This window comes from Dipteris shenzhenensis, chromosome 18 (assembly GCF_047967505.1).
Source record: "Dipteris shenzhenensis isolate YYH24624 ecotype China chromosome 18, Dip_SZ_1.0, whole genome shotgun sequence".
NCBI lineage: Eukaryota > Viridiplantae > Streptophyta > Polypodiopsida > Gleicheniales > Dipteridaceae > Dipteris > Dipteris shenzhenensis.
The window spans coordinates 37,997,329-38,019,136 of record NC_141613.1 but is presented as its reverse complement, the minus strand read 5'-3'; the positions used below and the strand labels follow the sequence as shown (position 1 = coordinate 38,019,136).

The window sequence follows — 21,808 nt, the reverse complement described above, 5'->3', positions numbered from 1 at the left end:
TCCATTTTCCTTGCATCTTGCATCCATTCTGCATGACCTGTCATGTGGTTTGATGCACCTGAGTCAACATACCACACATCATTGCTTTCTTCTGCACTTGTCACAGAATTGGTCATGTGCTGCACCATAAACAGATGCTTATTTCTGTCATCACCCTATCTACTAGAAGATGCATAATTCCCTTGCTGCAATTTTCCATTCATGATGTCATTCTGCTTTTTATAGCAGTCTTTAGCCATATGACCCATTTTACCACAGTAGTAGCATTCAACATTGCTGTTTGCATTTTGGCCTCTCTGCCATCCACCACGACATCTTTGGCTCCCCCTGCCTCTAGAGTTACCATGTCCTCCTCCATAGGACTGGTTTTCTTGAGTTTGCTGCATATTCTAATTTCTACCATGGCCTCCAGATCGGCCTGCTCTACCTCTGCCTCTACCTCTTCTAGCATTTGAGTAGAAGATAGTTTCTTTTGAAGTTCCTCTTGAAGAAGATGCACCACCATTTCTCTGTGCTTCAGAAATTAGAAGAGCAAACAACTCCTCAAAATTAGGAAATTTTTCACGGACAGCAATGGATGTCTGAAATTGTGCATAATCCTTTCCTACACCATTCAAGGTCATAGAAACTAAATCATCATCTTCCACTAGCGACCCAATGGAAGCAAGTGCATCTGCAATTTTCTTCACCTTCATGTGGTAGTCATTGATGCTCATATTTTCTCTCTGCACATTGTGCAACTCCTGCTTGAGCTGCATTTTCTTGGCTTGCGTATTTGTGCTATACATTTTTGCCAAAGTATCCCATGCCTCCTTTGGCGTACTTGCATCCTGAATATGCACAATCATAGAATCTGATATACTGATAGACAGCCAGTACATAAATTTTTTGGCTCTCTCATGCCATCCTTTAAATGCCTGCATTTCCTGTTGATTGGGAACATTAGGAAGAACTGGTTCTTCTTCATTTCCTGTAATGAACTCCCAATAGCGTTTTCCCATAAGGAAATTCGTCATTCTAAACTTCCATGCTTGGAAGTTGTTCTTGTCAAGCTTTTCAGTGATAATCTGTGAAAGAGAATCAGACGCCATTACAGAACACTGCAAAATATTCTGTCACTGCAAAAAACACAGCTTTTGCCTCACAAGGGCAAATCTGCAAAACTGACGAAAGTGGTATTTGACCACACAGTCACTTCCTAGTGACGATTTTGCATCAACAGGCAATAAGGATGATTATGTAACTCCCAATATCTTTGCACACAGGCATACTATGCAATTTCTATGGCAACTTTTCACTGACCTGCAGAATAGTGGTCGCACAGTAGAAATAGGGCCTTTTTCTCAGTGCTTGCGGAGAACTTCCGCCTCCAAAACGGGCCCTGAAATGGCCTCAAATAAAAAAAATAAAGTCATCGAGGGCTTCACTTGGTCCTGCAGCACATACTGCCCTCTCGCCACACCACGAAGGGCGTCTCAATCTGAGACAATGCACTCTTGCACTTTTCGACTGTGCAACCTGCAGAGATTTGCTACCAAACTCGAAATAGGAAAGCAACACTGGTCCTCTTACTAGGACACCACGAACTTGGTTTGCTTTCTTGAGCTCCTTACCACGAACCAGGCTCTGGTACCATGTGAAGAGAGTGGGAGAGAAGGAAGGAGTCTCACTTGTGGCTTTCTCACATACACAATGGGGGAATACACACAAAGGTGGAGGCTGAAAACAGTTTTCCTCTTCTTAGTTGTGAAAGCCAAAAGAACTCTAGTACAAAGAAATAGAAGAACCCTATATGTGGGTCTCAAACCAAACTCAGCTAACTACTTAAGGTGGCATATTAACTGAGCCATGAACTAGAGTACATAAGGATAGCTGTCATCCAGCTATTATTCATAGGTGGTGTACCAACCGCATTTGTAACTAGCAAGTCGGTGACATAAATGCACAACGGTCACCCTGGCATATCACGAGTAGAGCTCGATATCTTAACACATACGGGACCTCCTTCTACAACAACGAGATCTCCCAGGTACCTGCTGATGGCAACCCGTCTAAAGCCCTACAACAACCGTCTAAAGCCTCTCGAAGCCTCTCAACTGAGTAGCGGCTCCTTCAACAGCCAGCCTCTATGTCGACTTCAACGCCATCAACACCTCCTACGCCTCACGATCAACCAACACGCCTCCAAGACTTCCCTTCTACAAGACGGCCTCGCCTAAAGTGCACATAGATGACTCTCTCCAACAGCAAATATACTTGGCTCTTTAGTCATCAACAAGTGCCCGATTGCAAGCAGTAGCACACCTTGCCAGGCTCACTTAACTACCAGCAGCAGCTCCAGGTGCAATCACACGTTCAACTCTATGCCACGCTACAACTGCAGCAAGCTCTTTCATATGCTCCATCACCTCTCCTACAATAGACAAAGCCCGTCGAAAGCTCCTGCATCACCAAGATTTAGCAGCACCAGCTATCCCGTCTCCTTCTCTACAGTAATCGGTCGATCCACGACCTTGCGCAGTGCCAAGCTCCAACTCCACAGTCGCACGATAGCACACGAAGCTCATGGGCTCCCAAGCTCAGCATGCTTCAAAGTTTCGTCGATGGAATCTAGTAGATCCTATCAGTACCTTGCTAGATTACAACCTCCAATATTAGTACACATGGCAGATAGAACTTAACCAGGGTCAGGTGCAATTGACCTTGGGTTAAGTGGTTAGTGGTCAAGATTCCGACTTCCCAGCAATTGACATGTGGCAGGATAAGGTAACACCTAGGTTAGGTCTACAGTGTGCCACATGGAACATCCTATCCACATGCCACATCATCAGTGATCCAACACTCTGCCACATCAGCATGTTGACCAGTCAACATTTGCCACATCAGCAAGCCACATCAGTAGGCCATGTTACTATGCCAGCTCATCAGCCACATCATCACAACCACATCAACAGTCCATGTGACATGTCATCTGCCATGTCACCAGTGACATGTCATCTGCCACATGTCATCTGCCATGTCATGTCATCTACCATGTCACCAGTGACATGTCATCTGCCATGTCATCAATGCCATGTCACCAAGGCCACATCATCAGTGCCATGTCACTAGGGCCACATCATCAATGCCACATCATCAGTGCCATGTGGCACACTGGACCTCTGCAGGCACATATAGTGCTCCATAGTCACTTCATGTGACCACTCCTACCACCTCAGCACAGGGCTCCACTGGCACATCTCTTGCTAGGCACAATGCCACATCATCACTGCATGTGACCCACAGTGACACATCATCAATGAGCACAATTGCACTCCTTTTGCCCCTCCACCTAGATCAAGTTGTATCTCTTGATCCAGGAAGAATTTGAGAGTGCTCCAAAAATGAAAGTTGCTCGATTTTTTGCTCTACGCGCTCGTCACATCACACACACATTTTGGTGCAAGTTAGACTCACATTTGAGCCTCGCTGTCGACAAAGCCACTTCCTTCATGCACATTCGCCTCTACATCAATGCATCTGACCCAACACTTAAAAAGAACAAAAGAAAAGGAAATATTTGTTGTTCTTTCATCACTCATCATAGTAGACTAGATTGCCATAGAGGGGACGCTTTAAATTTTCCCAAGTAGCCAATCTAATCCATGTCCAAAATTCCCAACTAGTACCTACTCGGAGTCAGTCCATACGCTCACATATAGTTTCACATCATTACATTACCTTAAACCTTACGTTCATCAGTTCAGTGAGTAGACTTCACAGAGTATAGAGGCATTGCAGATTGAGTCAATGGGCACATAGCACTTGATTTCACACACACATGCCACCATTATAAAGCCTATTTGGCTATCTCATGGCATCGTGCACATCATTTTAGCCTTGTAAAGCCTCTTGACTATTCCTGGCATCATTGCCACAAGCCTTGTAATACAGATCAAATTTTATATATTGGAGTTCTATCTTCAGACGGTTTAGAGATTTCACTTAGCACAGTCAGTGTATTTGCAGTTGATTCATACAGAGATTTTCACGACACTTTTGAGTACATTTCTTGCACCATGTCTCGACTAGCAACCTTAATCTAGAGGCATTTATTAAGTTAGACAACTCCAATTATGGTACATGGAAATCTTGAATGGAGACCATTCTTGTACTTTAGGACAAATGGGAATATGTTGATGGGTCTACACCTAGACCATTGGATGATCCAGCCACCAATAGCTCTACTCCATCTATTGTCACAGCACTAGTAACAAGATCTATAGCTACACAAATAGTTTTCGCACCAGTAGTAGATCTTGCCATTGCCCGAGCTCAGGCAGAATGGGATAAGAAAGACAAGTATGCCTATCATCTAATCAAGCAAAATGTGCAAGATGTCATGCTAGGATAGCTCAACATAGTTAAGACATCGAAAGAAGCATGGGATATGTTTGCAGCTCTCTACGAGTCTAAGAACACATCTAGGATTCTCACACTGAGAAACCAGATCAACCAGAGTTTCTGCAACAGTAGCAAAACCGGTCATGCTTATGTAGTCCGCATAAAAGACTACAACAATCAACTTGCAGTAGTAGGAGAGACTATGAACCTCACAGAGATGGTTCAAGTCATTCAGAATGGACTAGGAGAGGGATATGAGAATCTAGTCTAGAGTATTGCCATCCAACGACAAATTTTGACACTGGAAGAACTTCAGTCAGTCCTACTTGGTGAAGAACTCAGGACTCAAGCTATTCAAGCACGAAAAGGTCATTCTAATGATCAAGCATTCATAGCTTTAGACAGAAGCAGAGGCAGAGGCAGAGGCAGAGGTAGAGGTAGATCATATCAGAAAAGTGGTCATCGTCAGCAAGAAAATCAAAGTCAACATCAGCATCATCCTCAGCAACATCAGAATCAGCAAAGAGGAAATCACTCCAACCGAGGAAGATTTCAAGGACAAGGGAATGCATCCACCAATATGTCAAACATTCAGTGCAACTACTGTCACAAGTTTGGACACTATGAAAGACATTGCCGCAAGAAGCAGTACAACCAAGGCGATCAATCCAGCAGTAATCGAGGGAATTTTGGACGGAGAGGAAATCATCGTGCTGGACATTCTATTCACAGTCATTTTGCAAATGAACATGGGAATATGTTTCTTGCAAGCGAGGAATGCATCAAATTGATACAGTGTACCTAGACACTGATTACAATCCCAAAGAGGACTTCAGCTATCAAGTCGACCAAGTGGAACAGGATCCTTGGTATATCGACAGCGGTGCATCATCTCATATGACAAATCATCAGGAATGGTTCATAGAAATGAAGCCATTATAAGGACAAAAAAATGTCATCTACACAGTAGACAATACACCGAATCTAGTTCAAGGGATAGGTGTTATCCCTATGAACAATTTCACTGCTAGTACGAAAGGATTGGTGAAAGATGTGCTCTATGTTCCAAAGCTCAGCAAGAACCTCTTGTCAGTAGGTCAAATGACGGAACACAATTACAGAGTCTCATCTTCGACAGTGATGAATGCACTATCAGAGACAAATCCAAAGGATGTCAACTACTAGTATCAAAATGTGTTAAGGAAGGACGCTTATATAGAATGCTAGCTACAATACCAAATAGGCATGTCATGTCAGCTCAACCGCAACAGATGCCACTATCTGCAAAATGGCACAAGAGATATGGTCATGTTAATTTCAAGTACTTGTTAGATCTCAGGAATGAGAATATGGCAATTGGGATTCTGAAGCTATAGTTTCTTGGAAAAGTTGCGAAGCATGCTACTTCGGCAAACAAAAGCGAACCAACTTTGGAAGAAGTACCTCTCGTGCATGAGGTATTCTTTATTTGATACATACAGATGTATGGGGTTATGCCTAGACTCGTAGCATCAATGGTTCACTTTACTAATTGACTTTCATCGATGACTACAGCAGATATTGTTGGGTCTACTTTCTGAAAGAGAAATCTGAAGTGTTTTCCAGATTTCAAGAATTCAAAGCCATGGTAGAAAACTAGACAAGTAGAAAGATCAAGGTCACGAGATTAGATAGAGGAGGTGAATACATGTCTTCAACATTCATGAACTTTTGCAAAAATCACGGCATTTGAAGACAATTCACATGTGCAGACACTCCTCAGCAGAATGCAAGAGCTAAAAGCAAGAATGGGACTTTAGCAGACTAGAGCAATGCTTAGGGAGAAGCATCTTTTGAATCAATATTGGGCAAAAAGAATAGCCACTGCAAACTCTTTGCTTAATCGGCTTCCTACCAAACCGATACAAGGTATGACTCCTTATGAAGCATTCACTGGACACAAGCCACACATTGGGCATCTCTGCATATTTGGTTGCATAGCATATGCCCACATACATGCTGATCATCGCAGGAAATTAGATGCGAAGTCATGCAAATGCATCATGGTTGGCTACAGTGAAGAAAGCAAAGCATATAAATTGTATGATCCCATCAACTGCAGTCATTATCTCTAGAGATGTAATCTTTGACGAGGAATCAGAAACCTCACCTACACAGGAGATGGAAGCATCGACTTCATAGTCATCTATAGAACAAGTTGATGAAGAAGAGCAAGAATTGCCCCAGCAACACCCCAAGTAGAGCCACAACAGCTCAAATGGTCTACTAGGGAAAGCAGACCTTCAGCCAGATTGACATATGCTTAGAAAGGCAAAGTAATTCAGGTGGAATTATGACTACCATCACGGCTACAGAAGAGCCAGTGTACTTCAAAGATGCAATAGGCAAGCCAGAATGGCAAATTGCTATGAATGAAGAAATGGATGCTTTGTATAAGAATAATACTTGGGAATTATGCGACCTTCCACCAGGAAAGAAGGCCATAGCAAACAAATGGGTATACAAAGTGAAGTACAATCCAGATGACAGTATTCAAAGATACAAAGCCAAACTAGTTGCAAGAGGATTTGCACAACAATATGGTCAGGACTATGATGAGACTTATGCTCCAGTAGCAAAGATGGATTCCATATGGTTCTTAATATCACTAGTGACACTCAGCAGATGGAATGTGTACCAACTTGATGTCAAGAATGCATTTCTCAATGGTTATATAGACGAGGAAGTCTACATGCAACAACCAGCAGGTTATGTTGAACTAGGAAAGGAGAATAAGGTTTGCCATCTCAAGAAGAGTCTCTATGGCTTAAAGCAAGCACCCTGAAGTTGGTACAGTAGAATTGACAAGTATTTTGCTAATCTGGGATGGGATACATGAAATCCAATGCAGATCATACTCTCTACTACAAAGTTCAAGGGGATGACATTATTATTGCACTTTTGTACGTAGATGATTTGATTGTGACGTGAAGCAAGGATAGCTTCATCAGAAAACTAAAACAAGACTTATCTACAGAGTTCAACATGAAAGATCTTGGACTTATGCACTATTGTCTTGGAATTGAGTTCTGGAGAGATTTAGATAGCATATTCATGAGTCAACTCAAGTATGTTGATAGTCTCCAGAAGAAGTTTCATATGGCAGATTGCAAGATTGTAGCCAGTCCCATGGAACAAAGTTTGAAACTTACTAAAGATTCAAAAAAGCCTATAGCCAATGACAGATACTATAGGCAGCTCATTGGATCTCTTATATATCTGACAATCACATGACCAAATATTTGTTATGCAGTAAGCTCACTAGCATAGTTTATGGCAAATCTAAAACAGTCTCACTGGAATGTAGCCAAAAGAGTCTTAAGATACATCAGAGATACAAGAGAGTTTGGGATAGAATATAGAGGAAGTGATCCACGGTTGCATGGATACTATGATAGTGACGATGGCGAGATCATGAGACCAGGAGATCGACACAAGGATATACATTTTTCCTTGGTCAAGGTGCTATATTATGGTTGTCAAAACAAACAACCAACTATTTCTTTGTCTTCGACTGAAGTAGAATATAGAGCACTCACTACAGGTGCATGTGAGGCTATATGGATCAGAAGATTATTGGCAGAAACAAATTACTTTGATGACTCAAAGCCAACAACAATAAACTGTGATAATCAATCGGCTCACGCATTGGCCAAGAATCCAATATATCACTTTAGGACAAAGCGCATTGATGTCAGAGAGAACTTCATCAGAGAAAGAGTGTTACTTGGTGACATGACACTACAGCATTGTGATAGCAAAGAAAATGTTGCAGGCACCTTTACCAAACCACTCGGTAAAGAGCTATTCAAGAAACACTGACTAGGTCTTGGTTTGATGCAGAGGAAGGACATTGCCATTAAAGGGGTGTGATGGAATGTAATGCTTAGTCCTTCTTCTATTCCCTAGAATCATCATCTTGAGGGAAGGCCTACTTCATGATGTTGATCTTGAGGGAAGGTGTTGAGAGTTCACACTCAACATCATGTGATGACATGTGCATAGCACCATCATGTGATCATATGTGCATAGGAGTAACCTTATAGAGTGCTATAAAGGAAAGGGTTAGATCCCCTAACCCTAACCCTAAATGGGTTTGTATATATTCTATTTTTTCAACTAAATCTAGTGTACAGTTAGTCATTTGTGGTGTGCTCTCTAGCTGTGCCCTCTCTCCTCATCTCCACTCTTCTCCTCTCCCCTCTTCATATTTTGTCACCCCTCTCTCTCTCTCTTCCCCCCTTTCTTCTCTCTCTTCCCCCCCTTCTTCTTTCTCTCTCTCCCCCTCTCCTGCTCCCCCCCCTTCTCTCTCTCTCTCTCTCTCTCTCTCTCTCTCTCTCTCTCCCCCCCCCCCTTTCCCCCCCTCTCCCTACCTATAAGGCCATAAAGACTTGAGGCCTTGGCTTTGGTTGCCCCATGGGCAGCTAGCCAACCGCAGTGCCTTTGCCTGTCACCTAGCCACCCGCCTAGCCACATCCACCACAAGGGCCTTAAGGCCCTCCATCATACTGCCTCCCCCCATCCTTTTGCAAACCACTCCCCCATCTGCCTCTTTAAACCCCCCCCCCCAAAAAAAAAACCTCCACCACTGATGCCCCCCCCCCTTTTGCCCTTGAAAAAAAAAAGGGAAAAAAAAGAGAGTTAAACTAATCCTAAAAAGCTAACCATAGTTAGGTTAGTTTGGACCTTAGTTAGGTTAAGATCTAACCAATTCTAGTTAGGTTATATCTAACCACAGTTAGTTTATATTAATTGGTAGATGGTCAGATTAACTAAAGAGTTAGGATAGCTTAACCTCGATCAGTGTAACCCATCGTTAGGTTAGGACAGTTAGGTTAGAGGCTAACTACCAGTTATATTAACTAGATTAGGTCAGTTAGGTCAACTAAACTGGGTCAGTTACTCCCTCTCAGTTAGACTTAAAGTCAATTGACACTTAGACATAAAGACCAAAGGGCCCATAAAATCCCCTAACTTTGAGGGTCCATATCTTGCCCGTTTGGTACCTGAATTGGACCCAAATTGAACCACAACTTCACACACAAAACCATTAAGCTATGAGAGCTTTTTCTAGCCAATGCCACACCATTTAGGCATCCATAACACTCGCCAATATGCGCCCTCGTGTGGGCCCCTTTTTTGCACAATTTTGCTAATAAGATTCCATCATGACCTCCGATTGACAATCCATCTACACCAACACATTTTCCCACTCACGTGGAACAAACCTAGGCACATTTTTAACACGCCGGTCCCTATGACACTAACTCATCTCTAACCCCCCTAACAATTTTGAGTCCTTTTTTGGGAGCCCGTATCACAGCCGTTTAAAGACCAAATTGCACCCGGATTGGAACTCAGATTTTATGCATGTAAAGATCTATTGTTGTAAATGAAGATTTTTGAAGTGTTTAACCATCAATTTTGGGCTACGGTAGTTGCCTAATGTAGGCACTAATTTTGACCCACCGCTTGCTTATTTTTTACCATTTTCAAGTCCACAAATGTCGAAATCATAATCGGACTTTGTAGTCATATGCACCCACCTGAAAGTCACAAATAGGACTTGTTTATGCACCTCAAATCTGGAGGAAGACTAGCCCTTGCATACTTTCATGAGCTTTCTTCGGTCCTTGACGCTCTTTAAGAATTCAACTTCTCACCATCGACAAGCAGCACAAAGGAAATCACAATTGAAGAAGCAATAAGTAGTGACAATGAAAGTCCATGAGAACACCTTAAAGAATGACACAACCACAACAACAATAACAATGGCAGATGACACTTTGGTAAATTGGAAATGCCAAAGTATAATGGATGAGGGGACCCCGCCAAGTTCCTTCAACTCTTCGATGTAGCATGTTGTGCTAGAGGCGACCAGTCAAATGAAACCAAAGCCGCTTGGTTCTTGATGGCCCTAACCAATGAGGCTTCAAAATGGGACCTCGACCTTCTCATAGAGGAGAGAGCCACATGGGCACTGCTATCTAACCAGTTCAGAAGAAGATTCCAAACAGAAAGGCTACAAGATGACCCCGCATTACAACTCGGCAATATAGATATGCGCAAGAAAGAAAAGGTTAGAACATACCTGGGGAAGAATGAAAATATTAATAGCAAAATGTGATCCCCGCCTAGACGACAAGTACCTCATAGCATGGTTCATCTCTGGCCTAAAGAAATCCATTCGCAACAAGGACATGGAAAAAGTCAATAGCTATGCACATTTCAGTGACGCTCATGAAACTGCAATTGACATTGAGGATGGCATGACCGATTCTGACAGCGATAGTGATGGCTACAAATCAAGTCAACGTGACAAGAAATCTTCAACGAAGGGAAGCACTTCACATAAAGATCACACCACTGAGGATAGAGTGGAAGCCATGGCCTTAAGAGTAAAAGATGAAATGATGCAGGCCATCAAGCAAAAGCTGCGTGTCTCTCAGCCACCACAGTACCCACAGAGAGAAAATGTTTGGTGCCCACACTTTATGGCCAATCATATAGCCAATGAATGCCCAATCTTAAGGAACAGACTAAACCCACCGAAAGTGGCTCAGTTCCAGTGTTACGGTGCCCCATTTGCAATGCTATAGGGCATGATGTAAATACTTGTTTTTACAATATGAGGGTAGCACAACCCCGGCCCCAACAGTACCAACAGCCGCAAATCCCAGTGTACAGACAATTGGCACTAGCACCTAATGCATAAGTGCCACGTCTCAACCCACTCCTGGTGAGAACAAAAGTGCCTCAAATAATGAGGAATCCCAATCCTCTGCAATATCCATGGGCCCCCATTCTTGCTCCAGTAGTTCCGGTGCAACAACTCCAACCTGAAGAGTTGGAACCTCACTATGAGTATGAAACAGAATGCCCTATGTACTACATGGATGGTGAAAAAGGACTCATCTCGGTGTATGCTAATCAAGTCAGGCCCACCACATATCGAACACCCATCAAGTGTTTTGGTGGTGGAGAAAACCATCGCATAGCAGAATGCCCACACAAGGGTAATCCCACTTCATTCCAACCTGTGTGTAGGGAATGCGGAGTTTTGGGCATGCTTGCATGGATTTCCCACTAAGAGCAAAGCCTCAAACCTGATGTACCCCTGGGCATGATAAGTGTGGAAAATCACAGTGTGGCGTCACAGTCAGTCCTGATCATAACAAGACATCAGAAAGAAGCGGCACAGAAAAAGCTCCTTTCCACTTAAAAAGCAAAGAGCTCTCTGGAAAAACAAGCCATGCCAATCCCACAACACACCATGCCTAGCACATCCATGGAAAGTGCCACCCAAGGAGCCAAGGAAGCATACCCCAATGTTAAAACTGAAAAGTCATGCTACTAAGCCTTGAAGCAATGGGTTCAACAAGAACAAGAAAAATTTGAGGCAGACAAGATGGCAGCAGCAGAGGTCAGAGCACCATCAGCACCCAGCATTGACATAGTGATTGATCCCAACAACTTCCAAGAGGTGATAGAGCAACATGCAAAACATCCCCAATTGGATGGCACCGCACTAGCAAGCTTGATAAGCTGCCTAGTCACAATGCCAATTGGGACCTTACTAAGAAATTCCCTACAATGTGGGAAAGTTTCAAGGGATGGATTGAATCTTCACAATGCTTCCCCCACCTGAAGAAGAAGAAAATGCAATTTTGGTAAAATTCGATGCTCGGGATGACATAAAAAATGTAACCATCCCGTTGGAGCATAAAGCCTTTGGTCAATACCTGGCAATAGTGGACGGTGGAGCCAGAATAAACATTTTGGCAAGAGAGCTATATGACGAATGGGGCCTACCTCCAATGCAGAAGGCCACATTTAACATCCGCCTAGCTGACCACACGTAAATGAAGCCATTGGGTATCGTTTTTACAATGTGTCAACAAAAATTACTGGAGTAAGATTCATGCTCCAGTTTACTATCTTGGATCTTTCCAAGGGCGCCACAGCATACCAGATATTGTTGGGAAGACCATGGCTATGAGAAACGTCAGTACTCCATGATTGGGGCACTAATGGGATCACTATCCAAAATAGAGAAACCTTTGTCAAGATAAATCTGGGAACAGGGGAAATCAAACCCACTACTCCTAGAAAAGTTGAAGACACTTCTTCCACTACAGCCACCAGTCATGCATCCCCTGTAACTACCAATGCACTAAAGCCCATAGAAGGGGATACACAAAGTGACATCAACAATTGGATACAAACGTTGGCTACAATAAATAATTGTAAAACAACACATCTAATGTTACCAGATGTGGATGCCCAAATGATCCAACTAGAAGGCTACGGTGCCGACATAGATTGGGATATGGAAACAGATGTTGATAATGCAACCTTGGAAGGCCAAGTATTTGACAATGACTTGGCAATGCTATAGGCACTCATGGCCATTGAATAAGATCGACCCTCCAGCACTATCCAATAGCAACTAGTCCAGGAAAAAGAAGGAGGGTGTACAGTGCCAAAAGGCCAAGATAGAGCACTTCAACGAATTCGAAAGAATGTAGACCAGAGTGGTAGAATTGTACTTAACTAAGCCCACAAAAGCACCCAAGTCCCCAAATTTTAAATGGGATCCTAAAGGGCTTGAAGGTGTTTGTATGGCCAAAGAACCACTCCTTGGGATTGAGACTCCTACTTAAAATCCATCACTAGTCTCACAAAGCAAAAAGCTTAGAAAGTTCAAACCCAATGTGAGAATGAAGAGTGAAATGGTGAATAGTAATAAAAAAGAAGAACAAGGGAGCACATGTGAATTGGACCAAATATCTTCCAATGGAGCTAGCAGCCAAGCAAGCACCTCAAAGTGCCATGAAGGCCTAAGGGAAGTTCCTGATTACTTCAAAAACTACACTAGAGGAGAAGCAACATTAGCAATGCCTAGGCTAGTCAGGGAATCAGAGCTCAAAGAAACAGAGAATATTGAGGATACCCTAGTTTAGGAAGGACCCAGCCAAGACAAGGAAACTTAATCTTGCCTTGGACGGAGAAGAAGAAAAGCCGGTATACATCGGTGAACAACTCACTCTAAAAGAAGAAAAAGAATTGAAAGCATTGCTAATGGAATATAGAGATTGCATGGCTTGGTCCTACAAAGAAATGAAAGGGATTTTCCCAGAAGTTGTAGTACATACCATACCAATAAGGGAAGGATCCAAACCAAAGGTATGTGGACCTTACAGGACAAATCCCAAGTATGGCACCCATGTCTATGAAGAACTAGAAAAATTATTGGAGGTTGGTTTCATTTATGAGATCGAGCATACCGATTGGGTGTCACCAATTGTGATTGTTCCTAAGAAAAACAAGAAGCTCAGAATATGTGTGAATCTCAAGAACATCAATGCAGCAACAATCAGAGATCATTATCCCCTACCATTGACCGAAAAAGTTTTAGAAAGGGTAGCGAGATTTGAAGTGTATAGCTTCTTGGATGGGTTCAACGGGTACAACCAAGTACAAATTGCACCTCAAGATTAGGCAAAGACAACGTTTGCCACAAAATGGGGAATTTTTACATACAGATTCATGCCATTTGGCTTATGCAATGCCCCATCTACTTTTCAAAGGGTAATGTACACCACCTTCAAGGAAATTCTCAACAAGTTCCTACAAGTCTTCCTCGACGACTTGTGTGTACACTCAGGGAAAAAGGATCACTTGAAATGCCTTGAAGAAGTGCTTAAAAAATGCAGGGATTATGGCATCTCTTTGAATCCTCTAAAATGCCAATTCTTGGTCACACACGGAGTAGTCTTAGGACACATAGTCTCTCAACATGGGATTGCAACAACTGACATGGACAAAATAAAGATCCTCATGGAACTTCTCCCCCCACTAAATGCCAAGGGAATTCCAGTCTTCATGGGACATGCCGGATACTATAGAAGATTCATACTAAGGTATGCCATGATTGCAAGGCCCCTATATAAGCTCCTAGTCAACTTCATCTGGACAGACGAATGCAAACAAGCATTCAAAAGGTGAGGAAAGAACCGAAAATGAGAGAACACCCATTTTTCTCACTCTTTCCAAGCAGATTTAGGTCGCAACTTTGGTTTCGAAGAGAGAGTGACATAAGTAGAGAATGAATGGAAGAGAAGAGGGATGAACAGAGCTTGGACAGAAGTTTCTCTGAGAGATTTTCCAATGTGGAAGAAAAACGTGAGCAAAGAGGAGAGAGAATGACTAAGCAAGAGTGGAAAGAAGATATTTTAAAACCAGCTACTAGAAAGTGGCAGGAATGAATGTTTGAAACATCTTGGAAGAGAGAGAATACGGGGAGAGCTAGTTAGGAAGTCAAAGTTTGGGCCAAATGGTTGAACCAAATGGAAAATGTGAGCATAGTTCTAGCTAGGGGATAGTTTGCCCTAGGAGGAAAATAAGGAGGCCTGACATGGTCAAGGCAGGCTTGCCAAAGATCATTTTTTATTGTGAACCACCAATGACATTTTTTGGGATATTTGGAAAAAAATTGAAATTTTCCCTAGATTTGGGGAGCCTCTGTTACAGAGAAGTCCACATGGCATAATCTCCTTCATGGATACCATATTCCCTTATCCAAGCCGCTAATATTTAAGTAATTCTCTGAAGGGCCCCTTTTTTAGTCCAAATTTTTTGAAATGGTTGGATTGTATGACATGTATGCCTCCTTTTCACGATGTATCCATAAAAGGTACATCTTTTCAATGGTGCAAGCTTGTGACTTTTATCCTTATAGATATGAGCATGTGCTATTGAACCAACTACTCAAACATGTCTCATGAGCATATATGCTTTTATTGAATCTATATTGATATTATATAAAATTTTAGCAAAAGTTTATTCATCTAGTTCTATTAGTTTCCCAATATTGTTAGAACATAGTATGCTTTATTTAAATTTGAAGTAAAAGATATAAATCCTATCAAAACTTACATTTTTTGCATAAACTTTCAAATACTAGTGAATGTTTCAAACCTTTATTTTTTATTAGGGCATACAAAATTTTGACACCGATATTAAAGTCCTGCTTCTTAATGAAACTAACATGAAAAAATAATTCATACTCATTGTGAGTTTGACTCTTGTCCATGTGTCCCCCTAGTACCTTACCTTTGAATCCATGGGTTGGTGACCAATTAATCTAATACATTTTGATATTTATGAACTTCTGCCTAGAAAGAATTTATAAAACCATTTGTTTGCACACACTATCTGACTCTTTGTCTCAACAACAATATTACATTATAGAGTATTCATTGTTGTAGTCTACCTCAAGGGGCCATAGTTGGAGAAACCCTATGCCCAAGTAGTTTTTCCCACTCTCACTCCTTAATCATCTCCTTGATTGAGCTTCTACCATTGTCTTGAAGGCCTAGAGCATATCAAAATCCTTGAAGCTATTTTTGATAAAGTATATAAGTTTTTAAAGTATATTCATCAATAAAACAAGAAAAATATTTATGCACACTATCCGACTCTTTGTATGAACGACACTATTGTGTTATAGAGTATCCATTGTAGTAGTTTACCTCAAGTGGCCATACTTGTCAACTCCTATGCAAAAGTACTTTTTTCCATTCCCACTCCTCAATCATCTTCTTGATTGAGCTTCTATCGTTGCCTTGAAGGCCTCGAGTGTATCAAAAGCCTTGGAGCACTTTTGGATAAAGTAGATTAATTTTTTAAAATTATATTCATCAATTAAAAAAGCAACATATTTGCTTCCTCGTAAAGATGGCGTACGAATTACTTTCCATGCTCACATCAATCAAAACATTTTGCTTTGGTGATTGTTAGTAGACCTTGCACCAAACTTTAATTCTTTATGAATTGCAATGATCAGAAATTCAAATGCCTAAGCCTTACATGCAAAAATTTCCTTCATTGTAAGTAATTATGCATATATTCCTACTAATTGCTAGCCTAGTTATAGAGTCACATATTTTACACCATCTATAAGGATTATTATAGAATTTTGTATCTCTCACTGTAAAATATAACCTTGCTCCTTTAAGGAGTCATTGTTTGATCCTTGATCCTTGGTCAATTGATAAGTGATTCTTATCATGGGTAACAAATGTTAGAAAATATGTCATTTGATAGATGGTCTCTATGTGATCCATCAAGTTGGAATCGTTGTAGCTATTTGATGCCTTCAATTGTGATATGTTTGATTCTATCAATTGATAACTTCATACCATTAGCAAGATAAACATTCTTGTGTTTATCTAATAGCTCAATTGATTTTAACCAATAATTTCTATAGATGCATGTGTACAAACGTTGTTTGATGGCAAGCATGCTAATAGTGCTTTATGAGTTGTGTAGTACATCCTCTAAATTATCTCCTCCAACATCTCATTTTGAGTTTGACATGTGCCGATGGTCACTACTTCGCTAGTATTTGAAACTTTTATGCAAAACATGTAAGTTTTGATAGGATTTATTATCTTACATTCACAATCTTACCAATTTTGACTTCAAGTTCAACCTTTTTACCAACTACTTCCCTCATAGCCAATTTCGTCCAAGTGTCTCTTACAAAATCAACTTATTACTTATGCAAAGACAATGTCTCTTACAAAAGTAGGCTCATTATCTATGCAAAGACAATGTCTTTTAAGCATTAAACATCTTGTGTGATTGCCCTTTTGCAACATTAATGATGTACTCAATTATCATACACACTAACTACAATGTGGTGCCCTTTTTAATGGCTCTTAATGAAATTCACATTAGATTGTTTCCTAAAAATAGTGGGAGCAAATTTAAAAGCATCACAAAAGAATGGCCACTATATAGAAATCATTATCTCAACACTCATATCAACATGTGCCTTTACATCCCATTCAAATTGGTAAAATAAAATTCATTTTTAATTAAGTGTCAAATTTTTATTAAAATATTTGCAATCATGTTTGTTTCTCTATTCTAGAATGGAAATCAAAATTATTGATAGACCAACATATATTCCATGCCTCGATCTATAACCTACACACACATACACCCACTCATGCAAAGGGGTGGGTGAGCACATGTATGGTAGTATGCACACAAAAAGAGTAGCTCATGGTCTGAAAACAAGTCATTGGACGTCCTCATGGCATGCTTAAAAGACATTTTAAGATTTTGTCTAGTCAAATAGGAATAATCTTGAAAGATGCATCATAATATTTAGTAAATGACAATTATATTACAACAATACAAACAAAAAGTATCTTCGCAAGGCATAAATGTAATGAGTAACAACTAAATAAATGAATGATGATTTTGGAAAACTAGCCTTTACATTCCATATTCCCTTCCTCTACAAAAGAGAAATTCAATCAATATGGTAAGAAATAAGACTTTGCAAGAAGCATGCCATGGGGTTTAGAAAAACAAAATATGGCATCATACAAAGATATTAAGGTGGCATCAGCATGAAGAAGCCAAAAACAGCCCCATAAACTTGAAGGAAAGTCTTGGATTCGTATGCGCCATGAGAAAGTTTCACTTGGGCCTCCTCTTCACCTTGATTGAGAGGCCTTTTGGAAAGTTCACAAATGGGAAAGCCATCGGAATATCTGCTTCATCGGCCACTTCCCAACTGTTCAAACTCAAACAGACCAGACATTCAGGCTCTTGATATCATCTCTCCCAACCTATGAACATTGCTATATTATAATTATCATACTGGGCAGTCAATCAAAAGATTGCCCTTAATTCCCTAGTACTTATATCATCTTTCGCACTCAATCGATGGAAAACGCTTACTCGTATTGTAGCACCAGGTAGTGTAAAAATATCGCCAACTCCAGCTTTGCCAACTCAATCCCCGCACAATGCCGGATTCCTCCTCCGAAAGGTGTGAAGTAATTCATTGCATTCTTCTGTGAGTTCTGCCAGCCCAGCATAACATGCATAGGATTAGATTTTAACTCCTACAATGTTGATCTGATGTAGACGTCTCTTATAAACATTCGATGATTGAGGTTACCTGCCACCTTCTTGGGTTGAACTTGAGAGAATCTTCATATATCATTTCGTTCAAGTGAGGAGCAGTGAAAACAGGAAGGATTTTCCACCCTTTTGGCACAGTGTAGCCTAAATTGACAGCAGCAGCTACATATTCAACAATTGCTTGCTTCTGCTCCTACCAAATGATTACGTGCCAATCTATCAGTGCATGCCGATGCCGGATGGAGAGGACATCTCACCTCTGAAGGAGACGTCTTTTATCGCTTTTCTATGAACAAACCGCACTACATTTCCCAGCCTCAAAGTTTCCTTGATCACCTGAACATTAATTTCAGAGTAGGGTCAGACCCTATTTGTACAAATTGCGTTGCGAGATAGATTTCAAATGCATTTCAAATTTTCAAATTCTGACGTACACATTGAGTATATTCCATGCTCCTATAGTCCTTCCAGGATAATCTTTGATTCTCTGGGGCCTTCGCCGCCCTTATTTTTTCATGCTCTGCCTGCACAATTGCAAATATAGTTCATGCCGATTCAATGTAGTTTCCCAATCGGAGATGTCGTTCGTACAGTACAAGAATCTGCTTTAATTAGCAGATTTTATCGCATCAAAGAGAGTATGCGAGCCCATGCGAAACTTAAATAGGGCTTACCCTCAGGTCCAGCAATACTTCAGGAGATGTAGCCAGGAACCTTATTAGTAGGGTAACTGCGACGGACGAAGTTTCATGACCCGCAAACAGCATGTTCATCACAAGGTCTAGTATCTGGTCCATCTCCAAGGCGCCGTCTTCCGTAATGAACTGTAGAAAATCTTTATACTTGATGTTTGGATTTTGCTTTCTCTCATCTATGATATCTCGAAGTTTCCGCAATATTCTACCTCTGGACTGTTTTTGTTACAGAAAGAACGATCAGGCACAACATAGAAAATATAGAAAATATTTGCTCAGGAATAGCATGAGCTTCCTGAATATAGCACTAACATAACCAGAACCAGATATACGTTAAAGGTAATCACTCAAAGACACAAGAACGTACGGACAATCTGGTAGCGTCACGTACTCTTAGAGCTATGTTGTAAGTAGAGCCAGGCAGATTGATTGGAACCGCAATTAACCCTTCTAGAAAAGTTTGATACTCTTTCATGAAAAACTCCATATCCGGCTCACCAGGATTCAAGCTCAACATTTGTTCGGCCATGAAGTTGAATGTAAACTGCAATTCGTGACCCATTGGCGAAAGTAGGTGCATGATTGATACTCAAAAAACTCATGAATATACTAGTCAACACCAAACAATAGCAAACATTTAATGATAGCTTTACCTCTTTTGCCTGTTGCTGAGCTGACAAGGTACCCTCGGTCGGCCAACCTTTCAGCAAGAAGGAAACGTGCTTCTCAATTTCTTCAAGGTACACGTTCTTCAGTTTGTCACGGCTCATGAAGTTCACTGCTATTAAGCGCATCTGCTTGTGATTATCACCAACAAGCGCAAGCATGGACCACTTGCCTAAGATCGTACATACCGATCTGGGGTAGCTTGTTTGGAACAATCTACCGTCACTTTGCAAGATGAACTTATTGAAAGCCGGATCGGCGGAGATGATTGTTGGATGTCCGAACAAGTGGCTCTTGAAAATATTTCCAAAACTGCATGGATACTAAAGATCAGGAGAACCATGGGTGGATCTTTCGTAATCTATATCAAGCATCAGTTGCAGGAAATCTATAAGACTCTTACCGTTGTTGATGGTACTCCATGAATCCCCCGTTTGACAGTGCGTTGTGTGGTCTTAGGAAATGTGCAGTCTCGCCAAGCAAGGGATATCCCATCGAGCCAGGCGGAATCCCTCTTTGCCGACTCGACCATCTTGAAAAGAAGAAAAGTAAAAAGGCCCATATGGATATCCCGGTGAGTCCGGCAATTGCGATGGAGGAGAGAGGCATTATTAGGGTGATACAAGGAGTTCAAGAGTACCGCTTTGCCTAATAACATGGTTGGCAACCACTACTTATATCTGTCGACAACCAAGGTCTATATTGCTCTGGTTGTTCCAACTTCCAATTATAATCACGTTGTCTGGCTCTGATTACATAATTTATATGCATTGAACGCACTTTTAATTGCGCGGGCAGCTTGGTCTTCGAATTTCGAATGATTCTTCAACCGGGATATAACGCTTTTGCCAAAGCGTCTCTAAGTAGATTTCCTGCATCCTTGTCGGTCCGCAGCACCAAAGCGTGAACGATCAAGGAGGTATGCGTCGGCACAGCTATTGCAAAAATATGAACTCTTATTCAAGGCCGATCTTTCGTGAGGCGATGAGCAAGGGACACGAAGATCGAACCTTATTACTCGAGCAATTTAGATTAAATGCGTTAAATAGGATACGTTGGATTTGAGTAACGACAGAGACCAGTTGCGTCTTATTACACTTGCAGCTCATGTAAACCGGATCAGAGGGACCAGGGTAGAGGTACGCATTTCACGATTGCGTGACTGGAGCTGCTGTCCGTTGCCAGCAGAAGCACGCACAACCAGTGCGTTAACATGACGGATCATCAGCGTCTCCTACGGGCGTGCGCCGTGTACATCTCCTTGTCAGTTAGAGGCATTGATGATTGATGACCAGAATCCTCTGGAAGGAGCAGGGCGTGATCATCAGGCGCATGTGGTGACGAATCAGAATTGTAAAGGCGGCCGGCCGGAGCTTCGCTCAGATTGAGGGCGGGGTGATAAGAGAAGGTTCCCACGTTGGCGTGGGTTGGCATATATGCCAGCCCTCTGGCGGAAGGGAGCCAACCAAAGAATCAGCGGAAGGGAGACAAGTTGCCAACCAAAGAATCAGGTTGCTCCACTGTCCACGACTGCACACACATCAATTTTGGGTGTGCGCAATTTATGCAGTCTCGAGCGTTTTGCGTGGTTGAAACGGGAGTAAATGCAGACTAGACAAAATGTTCTCTCTTTGTCTCGCTCTGTTTTGCTGATCGCCGTCTTTTCCTTCCATCAAGTCCCATGTATCAGTCGACATCGATTTCCTTGCCGTGATTTTGGCCTTCGTTTTCTTTCTTCGATCTTTGATCAGACTTTGTCCGGTGTTTCTTCGATCTTTGATCAACCTTTGTCCGGTGTTAATACAGGTCCAAGAGTCGGAGACCGAAGCGTGGACTGGAGCAACGATTATAAGTCATAAATCTCTACGTGAAATAGATCTTTAAATCGTTTTTGCAGTGCGTGCTGAGATCATTAAATGCGAAATCAGCATGCTCCCGCAGCTCCACGCGATTGGGTTCTCGAATTCACAGTCTGGGTATGTAATTAACGTTCAGTCAAGTTGTTTTGCAAATCGAGAGGCGGACAAGCCGTGCCGCATCTGCAAGAAGCCACTTGTAGTAGCACAGGCTACAGCGAC

At 41.6% G+C, this 21,808-nt stretch overlaps 1 protein-coding gene across 1 annotated transcript; it reads right to left on the bottom strand.

Moving 5' to 3' along the window:
• Nucleotides 1-2,318: 2,318 nt before the first annotated feature.
• LOC147891196 (cholesterol 22-monohydroxylase CYP90B52-like) lies at nucleotides 2,319-20,339 on the bottom strand. Its single transcript, XM_087389177.1, has 10 exons — nucleotides 20,134-20,339; nucleotides 19,718-20,042; nucleotides 19,456-19,608; nucleotides 19,044-19,280; nucleotides 18,804-18,893; nucleotides 18,627-18,705; nucleotides 18,407-18,513; nucleotides 18,184-18,308; nucleotides 17,924-18,016; nucleotides 2,319-2,442 (listed from the first exon to the last, which is right to left on the bottom strand). The coding sequence occupies exons 1-10, from the start codon at nucleotides 20,337-20,339 to the stop codon at nucleotides 2,319-2,321; spliced, it is 1,539 nt and encodes a 512-aa protein (XP_087245303.1).
• Between the last annotated feature and the right edge of the window lie 1,469 nt (nucleotides 20,340-21,808).

Coding starts and splice junctions, on each gene's coding strand:
- LOC147891196 (XM_087389177.1), bottom strand. CDS start 20,339: ATGCCTCTCTCCTCCATCGCAATTGCCGGACTCACCGGGATATCCATA. Junction 19,609..19,717: donor CTCAGCAACAGGCAAAAGAG/GTAAAGCTATCA, acceptor CACGAATTGCAG/TTTACATTCAACTTCATGGC. Junction 19,281..19,455: donor CTTACAACATAGCTCTAAGA/GTACGTGACGCT, acceptor TAACAAAAACAG/TCCAGAGGTAGAATATTGCG.